Source organism: Lytechinus variegatus, chromosome 2 (assembly GCF_018143015.1).
Source record: "Lytechinus variegatus isolate NC3 chromosome 2, Lvar_3.0, whole genome shotgun sequence".
NCBI classification, from domain to species: domain Eukaryota; kingdom Metazoa; phylum Echinodermata; class Echinoidea; order Temnopleuroida; family Toxopneustidae; genus Lytechinus; species Lytechinus variegatus.
In genome coordinates this window covers 69,252,340-69,274,261 of record NC_054741.1, presented here as the reverse complement: position 1 = coordinate 69,274,261, position 21,922 = coordinate 69,252,340, and the positions used below count along the sequence as shown (strand labels likewise).

At 38.5% G+C, this 21,922-nt stretch overlaps 2 protein-coding genes across 2 annotated transcripts; both read left to right on the top strand.

Annotated features, from left to right (window-relative positions):
* Nucleotides 1–248: 248 nt before the first annotated feature.
* Nucleotides 249–9,102, top strand: LOC121408810 (glutathione S-transferase theta-1-like). The gene is made up of 5 exons (XM_041600465.1): nucleotides 249–502; nucleotides 5,445–5,532; nucleotides 5,695–5,851; nucleotides 6,558–6,725; nucleotides 8,093–9,102. The coding sequence occupies exons 1-5, from the start codon at nucleotides 391–393 to the stop codon at nucleotides 8,240–8,242; spliced, it is 675 nt and encodes a 224-aa protein (XP_041456399.1). The 5' UTR covers nucleotides 249–390; the 3' UTR covers nucleotides 8,243–9,102.
* A 2,875-nt stretch (nucleotides 9,103–11,977) lies between these two features.
* On the top strand, nucleotides 11,978–21,461 carry LOC121408808 (deleted in malignant brain tumors 1 protein-like). Its single transcript, XM_041600463.1, has 4 exons — nucleotides 11,978–12,922; nucleotides 14,630–14,932; nucleotides 20,175–20,543; nucleotides 21,098–21,461. The coding sequence occupies exons 1-4, from the start codon at nucleotides 12,847–12,849 to the stop codon at nucleotides 21,379–21,381; spliced, it is 1,032 nt and encodes a 343-aa protein (XP_041456397.1). The 5' UTR covers nucleotides 11,978–12,846; the 3' UTR covers nucleotides 21,382–21,461.
* The last annotated feature ends 461 nt before the right edge of the window (nucleotides 21,462–21,922 follow it).

Genomic DNA, 21,922 nt, shown 5'->3' with positions numbered 1-21,922 from the left:
AATAAGGCACCGCCCCCCTCCCCCCAACAATCTATGATAGATCCATTTATTCAGTTGCCTCCTTCAGTACAATGGCTCAATACCTCTGATATAACAAGTGAAAATAAAGGAATCGGCCTAACTGGTTATACGCCCACATTATACAACAAAAATAACACTTTGTGGCTTTCATGCTTTGTCGTATTTTGCATGTTCACTTGTTGCGTAACTGCCCCATACATCAGGGGCTAAAGCAAACAGTCCGATCCAGGGAATTAAATTGTAGGAATAGAAAATCGACGGCCGTGTTACTGTGTTAGTCAGATGTGGAGAGAGACAGAGGGAAGCGACACGTACACCAGTACCAGTGCAGTGAGAACAGGTCATAGTCCAAGTTAAGATATCACCACCATGACTATCCAATTATTTGTTGATCTGAGATCCCAGCCATGCCGCGCCTTGGCCATCTTTCTCAAGTTGACTGGTATTCCACATGAGCTGCAATATGTCGACCTATTTACAGGTATGCTCTTCTATTATGATATGTTTATAAAATTATTGTCAAGTATCTTAATGCCCTCGATTGATTTTCGCGCTCATATACATGCTATTCCACAAACAGGTCCTATCAATAGCTGACACAGAGGTATGATGGCTGTAGCTGCTAGAAAATTCCTATTGTAATACTCTCCCCCACCCTGCCCCCCCCCCCCCCCCCCGATCGTATGATACCCCAGGTATGACATGTGTTTTATGTTAAATGATCAATATCTACAACGTGACAACTGTTGTACTTTCTTAATTATCCGTATGATTTTATCTTAGAATTAGCATGGAACGTCTAGATGGGGAACCTGCATACTAGGTCCATGACTCAATTCGAGGTATATTCGATTCTCTAGACCTGGATTATACGTAAAGTTAAAACGTGCTTCTACTGCCCAATATTATTTATCAACATTTTTATTAGGGCCTAGTCAATTCCGATCCTTTCCACTCCAGAGCTCACTGTTTGATACTCCCACCATAATCTCTTTTTCAGTTTTGAATTTTACGTTAGATTGGTCTTGGAAACTTAAAAGTAACACGCAAAGTAATCTTTATAATAATCGATGCCTACCCGCCGCCCCCCCCCCCCCCGTCTCAATCAGGTGTGGTGGAGCGGAACGGTTAGAAGGGAATGTGCATGACTTGCAAAAAAACAATCAGATGGCAATTTTTACGTTTTTGTAAACGTTTATTGAATAAAGAAGGGGCTGATGCCACCCCCGGTTTCGTAACCCCTGTTTATCATTCCTTGTCAACTTCAGGTACAGGTAACTTCATATAGAAATTCTTGGAGGTTTATCTCTGATGTAATGCAACAGGTTTTTTCTCTAATTAATCATACAGTCAAAAACATTGTATAATCATGTATCATCTCTATAGAGAAATGGTCGTAAATTTTGCAATCTTGAAAAGGTAATTCTCCCGGGGCGGGGGCAGTCAAATATTGCTGTACACGCGTGACAAAAAAAGAAACGCGATTTAAAGGGTGTTTTTTCAGTTTGTGACACGGGCCGTGGTTGCACTCGTTAAGGGTAACAAAAAAAAGTTTTTAAAGGTGGTTTTGAAAGACTGGTCAGTGGTCAGTCGCGGGGTCAAACGTATAGGGTATTTGTTTTTCCCCAAAGTTTTTTTTTCTTTTTTAAGACTAGCCAAACGTGTTTAGGGTATTTTCCCCCAAACTTTTCCCTCCTCGTTTCTGAAAAGTGTTTGGGTTATTCCCGATTGTGGTATTTTAACCCCAATTTATGTATTTATTTATTCTATTTCCAGGCAAAAGACAACAAGAATATGTACAAGAGAAGAAATTACCACCGACTAGTGCCTGAGGATGACTAAAAGAAAAACTAGTTTCTGTTATGAAGCTCGATCTCCTCACTAGTCGGGTTTTACAAATATACAAAAATAAAATCGGCATAAAATGAACCAATACCCATATGACTATAGTTTTGTCTATTTAAGCTTATAGTTATAGGAAGCAGACAAAACTTGTTTAAGGGGTCATATTCTGACGACAACATGTTTAGGGGTCTAAATGTGTAAAAGAAGCCCGCGAAAAACATGTTTATGTACATCAATACATTTGACCCCCCCCCTCCCGTCGGGGGTAATCAAAAGGCCTCGCTGATCAACGTCGAACTTATACTTAATTGCACCTTCTCCTTTTCGTTCATTCATTTTATTTCAAGTTGTGTCATTTTTATTTTCAATACCATAAACCTTTTCTTTTTCTCCAAGCATATTGTGCAAAATGCCAAGTCATTCGCATCGATAACCCCAACGCCGTTATGATTGAAAGCTTTGAAGTGAGCAAACAAAAAGCACGGGCACATTTGAAAAGAAATCGCTTTGTCATGCCTAATGGTCATCTCAGTCCTGTCCAGTGTACATACAATACCCCCGGGGGGAGGGGGAGCAGTCAAATATATTGCTGTACACACGCGTGACCAAGTAATTTCCAAATACCCCCTAAACGAGTTTGTCTCTGTGTGCAAAACAACCCCCTAAACAAGTTTTCGCGGGCTTTATTTACATATTTTGGCCCCTAAACAAGTTGTCGCCAAAATCGGGGAAAAAGCAAATGGGAAAAACATACCCTAAACACGTTTGGCTAGTCTTAAAAAAAAGCCTTTTTGGGGAAAAATATACCCTAAATAACGAGGGGAAGCCCTTGTACCCACAGAACTTAGCCGATTACCCTTATTTTCACTGTGGACATTTAAATATACGTGATACGATTGAATAAAAAAAAGTGTCATAGGCTAAAGACGTATTCGATGAGTGCATGTCGAAAAGCTATGTCCATGGACAGTAGGGTCCATGGAATTCCCGCTTGCCTTTTCCGAAAGATGTAGGCCTACCTGCCTACTACATATTTGGTTTGTCAGCTTGTGGATACCCGGAGTGGATATACGTACCATGGACTCAAACAAAATGAATCGTATATCTCTCTCGTTGTTATTCTGATAACATAATTAATAAGACAGGTTCAATAATTGCTTAATCATCCCGATCTCAACAAGCTCAATATGAGTGTTTTAATATTTGTTTAAAGGGCTACTTATAACGCGTGTAAGAGAACTGTTTACCGGGGCTGTTTAGCAGTGTTTAGTGTTGCTATAACAAGCTGGGGTTAAGAAGTTACTGATGGGTGCACGTAATATCTTTTACAAACATTTCCCTTTGCAAGGCAGAGCAAACCCAAGCCTGTAATTGTGGCCGATCATTTGTGAGAAGAAATACAAATACGAATTTAAGTCTCATCTAAAATTCCAATCTTTAAAAACAAAAACAGCGATGACTAAACTTTTCTTCATTTGATTCTTTGTAAAATGTTTAATTTACATTTTGGGATATATATACATCTCAATTTTTCAGTGATGTAGTTGTTCCATTCTGCATAAAGGGCTGCTTGAAGTTTTAATTTTCAAATTAAGTGATCTTATCAGAAAGCGACAAACACAGATTACATATTGAAATTTTCAACCCACTCCATGAAAGTGATTTTATAACAAATGAACCAATAGTCATTTTTATTTGGGTCGACATCCCGACCAAATTTAGTTTTAAGGAAAGAAATCAGAATTCCAGTAGGCCGAGAAAATGGTTTGCGAAATATCATTTTAGAATATGATATCAAATCAAATTATTTTATGCATAGGGAAAAAGTAAAATATCATCCACACTAAAACGCTGTTTTAGGATAGACACATTCATGCAATGTAGAAATAAATTGGAATATTAACCACATTTTGGAGGACCAATCGGTGAAGAATATTTCATTTCGGTTCATTCTAATAGCTGTTGTTTTTTATATGTAATGATTATTTGGTTTAACATTGCCCTAGTATATTATCATTAATTGGTTTCCAGGGTTAAAAAAATGTTTTACTTATTATTATAACCATTTTTGGTTTTAAACTTGGATTTATGCGAGAAAATTCGGAAGGGATTTAGGAATATTCGCGCAAAAATTCGGTTCGCTTTGAAATGTTCAAAACCAGTCAAATACCCTCAAAAATACTTTCGAATGTGACCACAACAAATTTCATTTGGGGCACATTTGAGATTATTCGGATGATATTCGGTTGGATTGGAGGATGCATTCAGAGTATACTGGGCCGATTTGGACCTATCGTATTTTGCGTTACGGTCCGAGCTCGGCGCATTTGGCCATATTCGTTCCTATTCTGGCCATCATTCGGCTGTAATCGGATCAATCTGGTCACAGTCGGCTTGATATTGTCTCGATTTTTGCCACTATTCGGATGGCATTCGGATTTTTTTCCGCCATGGCCAAAATTGATTCAAGTCAATTGGCGATCCTGTCCTGAATCGGGACCTATTCGGGACGCATTCGTCTCTATTGATTGATTGATTCTTTATTTCCATGCAAAAAAAGTATTCATAAAACATAATATTGACAATATTTCACGGTAAAATAACAAACAATCATTGCATGGAAGGGGACAGTCATAAGCACAAAGGCTTGAAAAAGACGCCTCTCAAGAAAGACTACGGCCCTGAATAAAATCAATATAAGTCAGATTTCTTAAAAATACGATAAAAGCGGGACCAAAAGGAAAACACATAATGCATGTCAAGAATACTCTAATGATAATAGCATTCGGGGAGCTCCCCGAATGAGAGACAAATAGGTTCCGAAACCATCGAATCCATCCGAACCAGGCCATATTCAGGCAGAATCGGTTAGAGTTTATTCGGGAGAATTCAGTTTTGATGTAACCCTAGCTTAATTACATAAAATTTGGCCTTTTTAACTTGAATTATTATCTATTCTAAGAACAAGAACTATAAAAGTATGCTAATTGGTCTCAAATCTTTTGATATTATTCATTATTTTGATATTTCACTTTATTTTGTTATAAAAAATTTAGAACTTTAAGTTATAGCCTTTAGAAGCAAGACTCGGTGTAAACTTGAAAAAACATTTAGAGAACTAAATTAATGATGCTCCAATCATTTTGATATGAATGGTATTCTTTATTAAAACTAGAACACAAATAAGAAAACTGATGATATGGTTGACAAAAATTTAATAATAAAAACAACAACGTTTTATTTACCCAGGGTAGCCACTTCAATCATGAGACTGCTCTTCCAGCAGGCCCTGCATAACATAATATACTATGAATACCCTTCTCCAGTCTAAATGCTGAGCACCTAGCAAGAAGGCAGAAGGTCCCATTTTTATATGACTTTGGTATGACTCGGCCGAGGATCAAACTCACGACCGATTCATGAGGCGGACGCTCTACCACTGAGCCTCCATGTCCGGTCCCTATTTTGAACATATATTATGCCAGCATGAACACATTATGTAAAGCTACACAAACAAGATAAATTATTCCCTACTATATATCGGAGAATAAATAATGTGTTTACACCTTTATTTTCAGGAGAGCACAAGAAACCAGAGTACGCTGACAAGTTCCCTCTTCTCACCGTCCCAGGACTCAAAGATGGCGACTTCTACCTCGGAGAAACGTAAGCTCGTTTTTACATTAGTGACTGTCCTTCTTGGTATAACGTAGATGCCAGTGAAAGGCATGTAGATGCAGCCTTGAAACATCCGTCCTCGAAACATTGTTTTGATGCTATTCAGGTTAAATTGTTATATCAATGTGTTTTTTTTTCTTCTATTCTCAGGGTGGCCATTTTCCGCTATATCGCTGCAAAGTGTGACGGTAAATTCAAGGAATCTTGGTACCCAAAGGACCCAAAGGCCCGGGCACGTGTTGATGAATACATTGCCTTCCACCATACAGGAACGAGGGGTAAATGTGTTGCCCTCTTCGTGGCTGAGGTATAGAAAAAAAACATATACAAGCCAGTTTGTTTTACAAGTTCTTGAGCAACTATTCTGGAATGAACTGTCCCATTTTCCATTAGGATAATCACGGAAGGAGTGATCGCAGGTTTAGATGGCGTTTTAAACGGCGTTTTGACAAATAGCTTGATCCAATCAGAGCCCTAGCTTTGCTTTTGGCCAGATCGCTTTTTAGTGAATTAAAACATTGCGCTTGCCCAACGAAGCAATGCGCGCGGCAGTGACCGCATCTAAACGGGTGGGTGTTTCATAAAGCTGTTCATAAGTAAAGAGCGACTTTAAGAACGACTGGTGATCCTTTCTTGTGGTAAATGGTATTGAATAGGCGATTGTTTAGCGTGTATAAGAAGGGTTCACCAGACGTTCTTAAAGTCGCTCTTAACTTGAGAACAGCTTTATGAAACGGCCCCCTGCATGGTGTGATGTGTGATCCTATACTTTTTAAAGAAGATGTCGCATGAGCTTTCCCTTCGTAGCATTCGATATACATTCTAAAAATAAAAGAAATGGCATAGACCAGCCACGGTCGATAGTGCGGAAATTATCTATTTCAATTATTGTCGTCAACGAAATCACCGTTTGTACCCAAAAGATGTTAGCAAACTTTTGTGACCAGCACTAGAAGTTGAAGTTGAAGTCATCGTCATGACTAATTTTCTTATGTTTGATTTTGTTTCTTCAGGTTCTAGTTCCCGCTTTCAGTGGGAAGCCGATGGATAAGGAAAAGGTGAAGACTGACGCTGAGAACCTCAAGCAGAGTCTGGACAAGATCGAGAAGGGCTTCCTTAAAGATAATAATTTCCTTTGCGGAAAGGAGATAACTATCGCTGATATAATGGCTGTTTGTGAGGTAATGTATAAGTAATGCACTGGTTATTTAAATTCCGGTGTTGATTTTGGGTGTTGGTGCATATTTACACCGGGACAGCCGTCCAGTGGCATACGCAGGGGGTGGTCAAATTTATTTGGGGATATGAAACGACCTACAATTTGTAGCGAAGACCTTTTTTGGGGGGGAGAGTTGTCAATATTCATTCATCTTGACCCCCCCTCTTAACTATCATGCGTACGCCACGGACAGCACTAAGTAAGGAATAAGCTTGGAATAATTCCCTCTTATCACTGATTTTTAAGAGCCATTTTTGCAAATACAAATCAGGCTTTTATCATTTATTTTGGAGCTCTGGAAGGTATGCTTTTGACACCAACATCCACCAGCACAAACTTTTAAGTTGAAATCTCCCTTTATCTGGATAGGCTTGACACGCTAGATGGAAGAGGTAACGTGATATTTTTATGATGTAATGCTGATGTACTGTCTTGTAGGTTTGACCTGAAAATGATTTTGTGATGGGGAGAGTAAACGAAACATGAATTTGCCGTGGACGATTGGTCATGGAAAATAAATAGATATAGGCCGAATAAAGTGCTTTACCATACTGCTTCAAGTGTATGATCCAGTTCATACTGTCAAAAATATTGATTCAAGCATTTGTCCTTTCTAGGATGCACATATCATTGCATATTGGTCCACATGATCTGTTTTGATTTTTAACCTTTTTTATGGTATCTGTACTGAATGTTCATAATATTTAGGGTTTGAGGTTCTTATTATTTTGTCCTCGTGACACAAAATGCTCAATTTGAGTTCACATTTACTGTCACGAGTGTGGTCAACAAATAGATGCCACCTACCGTATTTTAATCTGTGTAATCAACGAAATATCAACGGAATCAATAGATACTGCACAAACACAACGCCACAATTTGGATATCAGCCATAAGCCTTGCCATAATCACGGAGAAAGGGTTGATGATTGATTATTAAAGAAATGAAAACGAAAAAACGGAGGAAGAAAAGGAGGAAAGATGAATGAAGAAAAATTATTTAAAAAAAAAAAAGCAGCGGTGCCATGTATTCATGGAAGTCAGATAAGAAATGAGCTAACCTTTAGTTCAGGCCTTTAGCAGATTGCATTTTGAACGTTTTATCCCCTCGGTTTCTCTTCAGAACGATATATTTATCAAAACGCTTCGGAATCGATTACGTGACATTCACCACCATCATGATCATTATCTGCCCTTATATTGAATCTCGGCACCTTGGTAGTCTTTCAATAATTATCATTGGATTGTTTTAAGGTTTTTTGTCTGATGCTTTTCCCTGTCTAATCTAATCGACGTTCTATATCTCTCTTGTTTTTATCGTATCCTCAGTTTTCACAATTCACCGTGAACGGTCGCGACATCTTGAAAGACAATCCCAAACTGAAGGCATACTTTGAGAGAGTGAAGGCCAAACTCCAGCCAGCATTCGATGAGATCCATGCTAAGATTTACGCGTGGAGAGATTCCCTCCAGAAGTAGACCTACCTGTAAAGAAACCTGCAAATCGTTTCACGTGACTTTATTTCATCCATTTCTCAATACTGAATTCTAACACCTGGGGGAGGGATAATATCAAGGGCCGACGAGTGTCCGTATTTCTAAAGTATCATAATACTGTCTTAATAACTGAGTTAGGCATTATTATCTTTGCACTATGTCGTTATTGTAGTATTCGTTCCCAGATCAAGTGTTGCAGTCCATGTGTATGTGAGATTGACCAGCATTATCGCTCTGTTAATTATTTTTCAAATAATTACATGGTTTCGATACATTCAACCCCTTTTTTTTCTTGAAGCATTGTATGCTGTACAAAATTAATGATACAAAATTTCAACCGATAGAACAATAAAATAATTAATGACTGAATCTGAAGACTTTCATCATTTTTCTACGATTCTCTTTATGTTTTTCATTTCTTCACCATGTACTAAACATTGTCCTTTAAACAACAATCCTGATTTTACTCAATGTATATAGATAAGCCCCTTATGTGTACATTGTTCTATCACCATCGAGACATATTTTATGTCTCTATTTTTATGTTTTTATTTTCATATATTTCGTAAAATTCTTTACTGTCAAGGGCATTACAAGGAAAGGTATGAAAGAAATATATATTCTCTTATCATTAGATATTTCTTCAGTTTGATTGCGTTGTTACATGTGCTGCAAATTTTATCTGGGTAATACGAATACCGAACCAAATCGAAGTAATTAGATATACCACACTCACACAATATTCTTCTTGTGCCAAATGCTTCCTGCAATCATTTACCTCCAGATTCATTTCTTTACTTTGAAGTGTATATTATAACATCTTATATTCTTGAATAAACCTATTTAAACTCAAATTGACTGCCTGACTACAAGTTGTCATTATTTTGATCATTGCTATCTACAGGCGCTGACTGTGATTTATCGAATAAACACTATTTTCTTTATTTTACCCACACAAATCGGATTTTATGGATCGCATCTACCACAGAGGCTTATATTTTTGTTGGTTTTATCTCGTAACGAATTTAAATTTTGAAAAGGAACATTCTTCTGCTCTAGCAAAACGCCTTCCAAATAGTAAGAGACGGTAGCTTTTTGGCCCTTTCCTATACAGAGATGGAGAGGGTGGCTTGGGGAACTCTAAAAAAATAGGACCGAGGGGGAAAAATTGGTATATCATGTTGAAATTTTAAAAATCAGATTTTCATTTTAAAAAGGTCACATTTTATGCCCACTTGCAACTCCCTGAATATTTCAACCCATATGCTATGTTCAGTCCCTTAAAAATTCGGGCTCACTTCCTAACTGTTTTCAGACACCATTAGTAATTGTATACATAATAATTATGTTTGACTTGGGGACTAGATGCCACCACCCCCGATCTTCCTCCAAGATTTTATAGCCGTCCAACGATAACTATAACCATACTAAAAGATTCCAATTAAATTTCATCATCGAGTCAAATAGTTAATCATTGCGAGGGATGTGTAGGCCTATACAGTGCGTATCAAAAAAAAGGTAATCCAAATTTAGAGGGTTTAAATTCAAAGCTTATGTAATTTCACTATTTTAATATACCTAAATATGAAAGAGGGACTTCCCAGCTTTTCATTGATACCCTATTTGTACCACTGAAATTATGCTTGACCGAATGAATCAGTGCTGAAGACAACAGGTACAAATTCCACTTTTTGCAAGTTTTTGTAAGCTAGATGAAAGGGCAAGGGCTGAGTTAAGAACTTTTACGGAGGCCTGGGCTGGCTGAATTCTTTGTCTTCGAACATGGCTACATTGAATAGCATTTTGTAGGATTTGATAGTAATGAATACACAAATGAAACAAATGGAAAGGGTTGCTTTCCTCATGTTTCAGACTGATAGTCTGTAGTAGCTTATGTGGGTTACTTCTGGTCTTGTTCTACACAACTATTCTTGGAAAAATGGTTCAACTTACAGTTGGAGAGCGAAGCTTCCTGGTGACCACATTTCACCAAACACATAGTTTGCAGAGGACTCGAGAAGCTTTTAGGGAACGTTTACCAGAAAGAGGGCCTCCAGCAAACAAAACAATCTGGGCGAACGTTAGGAAATACCAGGAGCACGGGACCAGCCTTAATCGCAATAAGGGCAAATCTGGAAGGAGGCGTACAGGGCGGTCACAGGAGAACATTGAAGCAGTAAGGCAACAGCTTTTGGAACATTCCAGGGACACTAGCGCAAGACGAAACGGAATTGGATTGCCTTCGGCAACCTTTAAAAGAATAACAAGACTGGACCTTCACAGGCATCCATATCGGATACACATGCGCCATCAGCTTTTGCAGGGTGATCTTCCCAGGAGGCTGGCATTTGCCTGATGGTTAATAGGCCACCATGAGTGAGATGTCAATTTTATTCGGAATATCATTGTAGGTGACGAAGCTGCGATTTCCATGGATGGCAAGGTCAATACACACAATGTTTTGGAATATGCACTGGCAAGACATCCTTCAGAAATCAATTATGAGGTTAACATGAGTCGTCAAAAATGGACAGTCTGGGTTGGACTGTGTGGCAGTGGGCAAGTGATTGGACCTTTTTTCTTTCGAAGAAATGTTACTGGTCATGTGAACTTGCAGATGATCAATGAGGACGTCTTGCCACGGTTAGAGGAACATTTTGAGAGACAAGTTCGAGAGGTTTTCAGACAGCTCTGGTGGATCCAAGACGGTGCCCCTGCACATCGTCTCATCGCTGTCCGAGATCGACTCAGAGAACTCTTTGGAGATCGAGTCGTTGCCCTAAACCATGAGGTAGAATGGCCTCCAAGATCGCCCGATCCTTTGGGGACATTTAAAAAACAAGGTGTTTGCAACTCCTCCCCAAGATCTTGACGATTTGCAGGGCCGAATTCGACATGAAGTGGATGCTTTGCGAAATGACCCGGCTATGGTGAGACGAGCTTTCCAGGACATGGTCCGTCGCTGCAGGCTTTGTGTGCAAAGGGGAGGAGGACATGTCTAATCATCATTTCAAGAAATGACTTGATTTGTCATTGTAAAAGAAATCACTTTTAATGAACTTGAGTCTGCAAACCATCAGTTATTTATGTCACCCATTTTACCAAAACTTGCAAAAAATGGAATATGTACCTGTTGTCTTTCAGATCAATTTATTTGGTCATTCGTGGCATCAGTGGTGAAAGTAAGGTATCAATCAAAAGCTGAGAAGTTCCTCTTTCAGGTTCATGTAAATTAAAATTATCAAATTAAGTAAGCTTTGAATATCAACTCTCTAAATTTGGATTACCTTTTTTTTGATACGCACTATAGAATGCAGGGAGATGCTAGAGAGGAATGTTTTGGGGAGCTTGGTCGTTTTGCAGTGGTGCTATAGCCGACAATTTCTAAGGGGCAAGATATGGCGTATCACATAAAATCTATACAAAGCTGCGAGCAAAAATTTCAATATTTTTATTACAAACAACCAATTTGTGATACATTTTTACGCAATATTCAAAATATGATATCATATTTCACCCATTTATCTTTCCTTCTCTTTCCTTTTCTCTTGTTTTTTTTTCTTGGTAGCAGTTCTTGCTACCAAGAAAAACATAAGAGACATAGAACACGACCGTACCGAATGGGTCTGCTTTATGTAGTTTCTGTTTGCATTCGCCACATTAAAGTTTGCTCTATGATTCGATTTATCAATATACCACTGTAGAGAACAGTTTTGGTATAATACTTGGTAGGAGCTCAAGAGGCCGAGGGGGTGATGGGGCGACCGCCTTTCCACTGCCATATGTTTATTGGGAAAAACAGATATAGGGAAGTGGCGGAGCGGGGAAAACGCGGGAAAAGGATGCAGGAGGATAAGAACAATGACAGGAGTCTATAAAATCTGAAGATGATAACTAGACGATGAAGTACGGTAGACATGGTAGAAGGCCAAAAAAGAAGACAATTACTTATTAAAATGGAAGAAGAAAACAGAAAAAAAATTAAAATTAGAGACATGCACATGAAGATTACCAAAATATTACTTCTGAATAAAGATTTTCGTTTGTGATGATTACAGCGTTAGGAGACTTCTCTTTTCTTATTTGAATGAAAAGAAATAGATAAATGTATAAACTAATGATAAACTAAATAAAGTAACGAATCGTAAAGACTTGTGGAGAAACTATCTGCGTCTGCATGGCGTTATAATGCAAGAACTTTTCAATTTAGTAAGAAAATTGGGAATCGAACATTTATTTCAGTTTACAGCGTCAATTAAAAAAAAAAATCGTTTACCCGAGTCCCGACCGAGACAAGTTGCAACCTTGATGATGTTATTATGATTATCACGTTCATATAGTAGTGTAAAGTATTGGTGAGGATGGGGGTGGTGGTGGGTTTCTGGCGGGATTGCTAGTAGTATCATGATATTGTCACTATTTTACTACCACTCAGTCATCCTCCCGCCACTAGAATTACCCTGCTGCAGCCGCCCACAGTTATGTCGTCACGAAACGTCCTCTCTTTTTTCGTCCCTGTTTGGTTTCGACCCTTCTACTGCACGTAGCTTGCTTGTATACCATAAACATATACTATTCTAACCAAGATGGTGCCGTTCGGGTGCGTGCGATTTGCCTCGACATTTCTTCTCATGATATTATTATTGAAAGTCTGCCGTGGTCGTAAGCATTTTTCCCAATAACTCTCATTACTGTCTCGTTTTATTCTATTACTTTACCAGATACAGTGGTAGTTTGTTTCGTTAAGTTATAAGAGTTGATCGAAACAGTCAAAGCAATGGATGTGAATGCACACAAACTCTCTTTTTTATCTATTTTTTTGTCGTTGTTGTGTTCTAATGTATGCTATAGTTCGCGTGTTTGATCGTTATATACAGGGAGCCCGTGAATCATTATTCACTAGAAGGTATTTAATATACTATTAAAAAATAAATGATTTAGGCCGAATTTCTAAATAATCTGAAGATCTTTCTTTCCTTTTTTATTCTCGTTTCAGTTTGGCTCTTTCTCTTGCATTTTTTGTTATTCATAAACGGAGACACGATAATCAATTAATCATAATTGGTCATTGAAACATTAATTTAAGTTAATCATTTTTATCTTTATGCACATAGAAAACTGATAGATCTAGATATTTTGCTATAGGAATATCAAATTTTAACCAAGATAGGCGAGGTGTTGTACGGCGAAATTATTTATAAAACACGGATTCAAAAAAGGAGCCGCCCTCCCCACCCTTCCCAAAATAAAGTATAATAGAGAATTTATATTGACCAAAACCGCTGCGCAATACTGGATCATAACCAATATACTTAAAATATTCATATTCCTTGGAAACAGTCATTTAAGGGAAATCCACCTAGAAAGTTGATTTAAATACCAGAGAAAACTCAAATATGGTTAATGCTTAAAATGTCATCGACATCGGATGTCAAGTAAGAAAGCTACAGTATCTCACTTTATATTTTTTCACAAATGAGTGATATGCAAATGAGAGAGTTGATGATGTCCCTTTATACTCACTATTTCTGTTGTATTCTATTGTTTGAAATATTTTTTACAGATTTGACAATAAGGACCAACTTGACTGAACCATATATTTCCACATGTTCATGGATGAATTAATCATTGTTTCACTTGACAAAGTGGAGAAAATTAGAATATTTCATACAATAAAATACAAAACAAATAGTGAGAGGATGACATCATCAGTCTCCTCATTTGTTTATACACCGACCAGGATGTGCTCATCTATAATGTCCACACCAGAGAAGTGTTAAACAACACCAGTTTGGTTTTGGTCTAAATCCATATATACCAATTTGTATTAAAACAGCATCGGGTTTGATTCCAAACTGGTGTTGTTTTAATACTTCTCTGGTGTGAATATAGATTCCGGGCTGGTGGTAAATCAACACCGGAGCTTTTGCAGTGCGGATGGCATCATCGGTTCCCTAAGTTCATGAAGTTCGACCAGGACCCAGTTGTAGAAAAGTTACTCTTATGGTATCTCTGCCTTCCAATGGTAACTAGCATGGTGACATAACCCAATCAACAGCCAATCGAAATGAAGGATTCCTTGACAGATACCATTGGATAGCAAAGTAGCTTTTATGCAATGGGGCCCAGGATATGCACAGGCCTCCCGGACAGGCCTACAATAATTGTTTTGTGGCATTAGGCGAAAGTTTGGAATGTCATAACTTTCATATTTTACATTAAAAAAAATCAACTGGTTAGACGACACCCTTCAAAGGAAAAGAAGCGGGGAAAATTTACAATGATGGTGCGATGATAATTATGGAATCATTTGATAAATATGACTTTTACTATGACTATTACGTCTTTAAACCACGTTATCTTCTTCAGAATACTTTTATGACATTCGTCTTGTTGGCGGAAGTCATGAAAACGAAGGGAGGGTAGAGATATACTACAGCTCTCAGTGGAATACCATTTGTGATAGTGGCTGGGGCATCGAAGAGGCCAGGGTGGTATGTCGGCAACTTGGCTACAACACCATCAACGTGGTAGCAAGGCACAACGCTTACTATGGTCAAGGAACAGGTTCGACCCGAAAGCTACGTTGCAGTGGCCACGAGACTAGAGTTCAATACTGTTCTCTTACCTATTCATACTGCGATCATTCTGAAGATGCTGGAGTTGAGTGTGGTAGGTTTTTTCAAAAGTATGTAATTCTTTTGACGAATCGCTCTTCTGAGAACTCAAATATTAAGAAACAAATACATCCTTAAGACAACCTCAATAAGGCTGTGTTTTACTACTGAAACCACTAAAGGGCGATTCCATACGTGTCGTACGGGACATTTTGACAACAATTTCCAGTTTCCTAGCCGAATGCTTGAGCAATAAAATATTCTTTTATGTCAATGATAAAGCTATATCATGTATAGTGGATAGTGAAAAACTAATAAAAAAAAAATGATTATGGGTAAATTATAGGTGAAAATGATGTGTGTCCTATATACGGGACGCAGAAATGTCCCGTAGGACACGCAACATTTAAAGCTCTAATTCACCTATGGGCAACATATTTTTGTTGGTTGTCGTTTTTTGCATGTCTACCCAGTAGTACTTTAATATTACCTTACAGCAAATTTAAGTTCTTCTTTCATTTGGACAGCAGGTTGAAAAATGTTGTGTAAATGGCTGATTTTTCGAGCATGGAATCGCCCTAAAACGTTTAGTATACGGATTGAGATGATCAGACCAGGGAATGTGAAATTGAACATGTACCATTATTTCCAATTTCCTTAATTACTTTATCATTCCACTTTTTCTGATCTACTGTTCGAATATGTCGAGTGTAGTTTTCAGAATGTTCATAAATATTGCAAATTATTCTGCACCAAGATACGGATCATTTGGGACATTTCTTGCGAGATTTTTTTAACTGTCATGCCTCCGTTTTATAGGTATTTTTCTTAAACATTAGTCAGCGTTTGGGCTGCCCCGTATCCGCACAGCATGAATATGAATATGGTTCCATGACATTTGCTCCGGCGACAATTCCTCCGCTCTAAACTTCACACACTTATCGAAATAAAATAATGACCAATTTCAACCCTGAGTTCGACACCATATAATCTACCCGAAACTTTTCCCTAAACCTAAAAAAAAACCTATTGCAACCCTAACCTTATCAATTTAATCCAGAGCAATTGTCGCTGGATGAAATGTCGAGTCACCTAAATATACACCGCCTGAATTTTGGTGGACTACTATCATGGCTATTAACATCGTTAAAATTATTATTAGTAGTAAATCATAATCATGATAATCGCCATAATTGTCATTATCATTTCCTCCTTGGATGTATTTTAATCTATATCTCCCTGCCTCTGCTGATACCATACAGGGTGACATAAACGATCGGCTCAAGTACAGACTGACTAGACGTCATTTCGCAGTCACACCCACAAAACCGAGCCCACTCCGATCGTAACTGATGGGCTAATGACAATAATATACCACGGTTAGGTTTGGAATCGGTCCCTTGACTGCGACATAGCTGTTTAAACAAACCATATTACTTGCTCAGATCAAAACATTATTTGTATGGCATTATGTTAAATTTACTCTATCGTTGCGGGTAAATAATATTAAGAAGTTGGGATGGCAACGAAAACATGACGTGAGTCCACGGGTAGATCCAGGATTTTCCAAAGGGGGGGGGGGAGCAAATTTTCGCGAGGAAAATTTTGACAAGCAAAACAAATATTAAAGGAGGTCATCACTTTCAAAGGGGGCACATTTCTGTTGTAACGGCGTTTTTACTTAAGTTTACAAATTTCGGTGCCTCTCAAAAGGGGGCACGGGCCGGCTTTGCCCCCCCCCCCCCGGATCCGCCAGTGCGTGAGGTCCAACATTGGCAATTAAAAGGATGAATATGAATCAGAGTTTCCTATGGTTTTACCTTCACCAAGATTTTGTAGTACCTCAACAGGAAACTAAGATTGCGAAATTACAAGGTGGACACCATGCTCGTCCATGGACTTTCAAAAAGGACCTCATCCGATCGTCACCTCTATGCTGGATTGTTATCAAGTGTTGTTACTTGGGATCTTGCATCATTGTCAGATTACCCTGTCGTAAACAAAAAAAATTGTCACGCTTCCCCCATCCTAAATAATGTCTAAAACACTGGCGGATCCTGGAGGTACATCCGGTCCGTGCCCCCTTTTGAGAGCCATAATCAAAATTTGTAATGTAAATATGCAGTTTTTACCCAAGTGTGCTCCACCCCCCTTTTGGAAAATCCGCCCCTGGTCTAAAATATTACATTTTTCATAATAGGGTACACCCCTTTCACGCACCAAGCGCACCGCGGGAAGTTGAAGTGTTCGCTCCCCCCCCCCCCCCCCCCCGATTTTGGATGTTTGATACACTTTCCAATGTTCAGGAGACCGATCACGAAAAAGAAACACACGTGTTTTTGTTGAAATTTCTTTTTTTTATTTGCAAGACGGATACGAAGAGACTCAGTCCAGGTACTGGACCAGTCAATGTCCTGGACCAGTTAATGTCCGAAGAGGGTTTCATCAACATTTGCCGTCTGATTGTCATTGCCAACAACTTTTATAACAATATTCCCAGCAGGGGGGCATTATAATTTTAATTTCAAAATGGCCACAGTGGCCTATATACACATGAACTGCCATTAGCACTCAAGCAATCAATAATGTAAAGTTATCCGATGTTGATTTTTGATGGGGCGATTGGAGCTAAAGAGGCAAACTTGTTTTGATTCTCTCCAGAGGTGTTAATCTTAATAGGTTATGCCTTATTTTTAGCCACAGATAGCTGAAAATCTATCTCTTACCAAAAAAGATGAATCTTAATCCTGTTTTTATCTAGGATCTGAATCTCTTGAGTATGCCAATTATGACGTGAAAGATCTTGCTAGAGTTGATTTGGACCTGTCAGTTCTGTTTCTAGGCATGTTGGCCTGGATCCTGCAGTTATGTGATTGGTCTATCATGACTCGATCCTGCAGAAGTTGATTTGGACCTGTCCGTTCTGTTTCCAGGTGTTTTGACCTGGATTAATCCTGCAGCTCCAGGATCCATGACTTGAAAGCTTGTGCAGAAGTTGATTTGACCTGTTAGTTCCCATTGCAGGTATTTTGGCCAGGATTCTGCAGCTTCAAGATTGATCATGACTTGATAGCTCTATGCGCAACTGACTTTCTCACCTACGTATGTGAAGCACTTGTGATATCAGGTTGGCTGGATGCGATCCATACTCGGCCACAAAACAGTAGCTTTAAGTTCTGATATGATTCTTCTTCCTTCCATATACTTCCAATACTTGGAGGCATGTCCAACGCAGATGGAAATTACCACCTTGCCTCGCAATATAATTTCCTTATGGAGAGAAACGTTTCTTACATTTTGATTGATGAACATCAATGAACATCATCCATCGAAGAGGATGATGACTGTAACTTTCTTGATGTATTTCTCTGTTGCTTGTGATATTCTTTGTCGAGCATACTGCATGCTTCACAGTAGTCTTGTTTTCCCGTATTTATGATTAACCCAGTCTTAACTTAAATTCTGAAATAAATATATGCCCTACTTTGAAAAGGCATGTGCGACACATAAAATGTACGTTCGATTAATTTGCTAAAATTGTACCCATAGTCCCAAGTTTTTAAAAACTTGCAGTGTAGATATAAATCACTTATTTTCTTCATCATCTAGAAACTATTGCAAAATATCATGGTAATTATATAAATGAATCAAGTGCCCAGTATTATGATTAAATAAAAGAGAAACATACAGTGGAAATTGCTTCTAGTAAACTTGGAATTAGAATAATTAGTGTGTTTTTTTAAAGATGCTCAAATATAATGGGCAAGAATGATGAAAGAAGTCATTTTAAGCAGGTTGCAAAGCTCTGAACGAACACCTTCGCATTGCTTCCCATTTTCCATCCATACTTTTTGATGACCCGGTACAACATACAATATCTTGCATTTTACTGCTTCATCTTCATGATTTGTAGGATGCGGCGTTAATGATAAGTGTCAATTACAGAGATAACAATTTCCCTTAAAAGATTTTGTTGTATAATCGACAAATGTACTGCTTCGTGACATATTCACAAGTGGTACATGTACAGTCGATGCTTGAAGCTGTTTCATGTCTACTGTTCATGATGCTTGAGGCTGTTTCGGGTCTACTGTACGTGCTATTCAAGTCAGAAAATAATATCAAAACTTTACTGACAAGTAAGTGTGTGGGGCATTAATCGCCGTTGCTTCCCAATGAAGCTTTGTCATTTGGGAGCGATTAGTTCTAATTATCAATCAAATTTTAGCTTCCCCTAAAATTTAATTGTCTTTCCCAGTGTTCCATGTACATCCACTTCAATCGTGACAATACCCTGTCACATTTTTTTAACAGGCGAAATGCTAATAAATATTAATAGTAAGAACTTTCAATGACCCGGTGATGACTTTTGTTGGTGTGTTAGATTTGTCATGTATGAGTAAAAAGTATGAAGAGATATAATCACATCCTGTAGATCAAAAGTAGGTTTATTACCTAAATACGATTATTATGCAGATATTAGGATTATTTGGACTGCTTTTGATGTTTTCAGGCTTATTAGATAGTTTTTACCCCTAGGTTTCATACTTTGACCAATTTTCTAACAATTTTCATTCAAATATTTTTACCAGATGTGGTATTCAGGAATATTAACTATAGTTGCTATGGAAAATGTGTTGCTTAGCAACTGTTGCTGTAGACGATAGGAACGTTGCTTGATTGTGATAGTAAATTTGGCGCTTAGAAGTAAAATGCTGTTTTTTGGATGAAGATAACACCCCCAAAATGGTGGTTGCTAAGGTAAATATGTTATGTTGCTATACGAAGAGAGATCAGGTTGGCACCCTCTGCTAAAATGTTCAGCACTGTTTACTCTATCTGTCAGCCAAATTTCATGCTTGTACCATAATCTGAACAATTCTTGCTATATTTTGCACCGATCATCCAGACTATTACTGTAAGACCGAGGTACTCGTGCACATGTCATGAAGTAATAGACCATGGCAGGTGACACCGTAGTTACTGGTCCGTTGGCTGGGTGTAAGGGCGCACGAGATGCAATGGGCCAGCGAAGAAAATAGTTAAACGAAATATCGAAAATTAGTGAAATTAACCGATATCACAATATGGAGCATGCAACCTATAAAAGCTAAACCATCCTGCACGGACGACAATCGAAGTATCTGGTAGATCCTAATACGCAATCATCCCTAATGAAAGTGCTTCTTGAAGAGACATCTCCATCCTATAGTGACAATTAGATATAGGTTTGCAAAGTTGTAATAGGCAAAAATACCATTAGAAACCCATTTGCAATTTTTTGGTCGTACTTCTAGGTTACCCTTCCACAACCTATGATCCATTCTGGTGGCTGACAACAATTGATTACTATGATAGGAACCGTGTACGTCTTGTGGGTGGCAGTACTCCAAGAGAGGGACGAGTGGAGATCTGGTTCAACGGCCAGTGGAGCACAGTCTGTGATAATTCATTTTATAATGACGAAGCAGAGGTTGTATGTCGCCAGCTTGGTTACAACACCGATAACGCAGTGGCGAGAGGCTATGCTTATTATGGGGAAGGATCGGGACCTACAATTCTACGAGTCACTTGCTACGGTTGGGAGTTAACCTTAAGTTCCTGCACTGTCACGTCACGTTATTCCTCGACATGTGGTCATCATGAAGACGTAGGCGTTGAATGCGGTAAGCCTGCACTTCCAATTTCATGTGTGAATATCAAGAGATGCTATAGTATGGTCTGGCAGGAGTTTTGAAAGAATCACGTCCTGGTGTCATTGTCCTGGTGCACTGAGATGGTTAAAAAAATTAAATGGAAGATAGTCAAATGATCTCTTACAAAGATCTCTTACCTTGGTTAGTGGTGTAAGTTAGACATGGCATATAAACAGGATAAAAAAAAGTTCCTAAAAATATTAAAAGACTGCAAGTGAGCGAGCAATTTTCGGAAAATAATACATTTCACCCTTTTGATGGGAGGGGCGGGATCCACGGCCCCTAAAGGCCACCCCGACTTTATTTCATGCACATGCATTTGCATGTATGATAGATTGTGCGCTTTTAATGAAGTTTTCAAAAATTGCAAAAGGTTTAATCTAGTAATTGAAACGCAAATGCACATTTACTTCATATTACACGAATGCTAAAGTCAATGTTGTTTGCGAATCATGTGTATTATATTTTACAAGAAGGCTTTGATTTGGTAAACTTTGTTTATACTAAATGGAATTGTTTTGCAGGATATTCAACAAGTCCCACCTACACGCTACCGCCATCCTGGTACACATCCTACCCTTCATCCAGGATCGTCGGTATAATGTCTTTCATCGGCGTCTCCTTGTTCCTGCTGACCATCGCCTCGTTTGTGGCAGTGTTATACACCTGTAACAAACGCCAAAAATCGAATTCGGCAACGGTGGTTGAACTTCAGCCTGTGTCTTCCACATCCACCACACCTTCCTCAGCTCCCGGTCCCACTGCAATGACCCATATGCAGGTCAATCTACCCAGAGAAAGCGAGTAGGATCTATGCTTCATATTTCGTATTTTATGAAAAAATGATTTTCATAGCTCTATGTAAAGAATAACATAGCATTTTTCAATCTTTCCAAAAAAAAAACCAAGAATATAGTACCAGTAGTTTATATGCAAAATATGTAGTGGATGTGTCACACCACCGACTTATGACAGGCCGTTCATGCCATAAGCCATTATTCATTTACTCAACTCGAGTGAGTGAATGATCTGTACTTATTTTACAATCACTGACTCGGGAGAGTGAATGATTGAAGAGTTTTATTCAATTGGAGAGCTAGAATCGTTATCGAGACCCCCCTCACTGAAGTTGTACATTCACTCGAGTGGTTGTACATTCACTCGAGTTGTTGTACATTCACTCGAGTGGTTGTACATTCACTCGAGTAGTTGTACAACCACTCGAATGGATGTACAACCACTTCAGTAAGGGGGTCTCGATTACGATTCTAGCTCTCTGATTGGATAAAACTCTTCAATCATTCACTCTCCCGAGTGAGTGTTGGTAAAATCGTACAAATCATTCACTC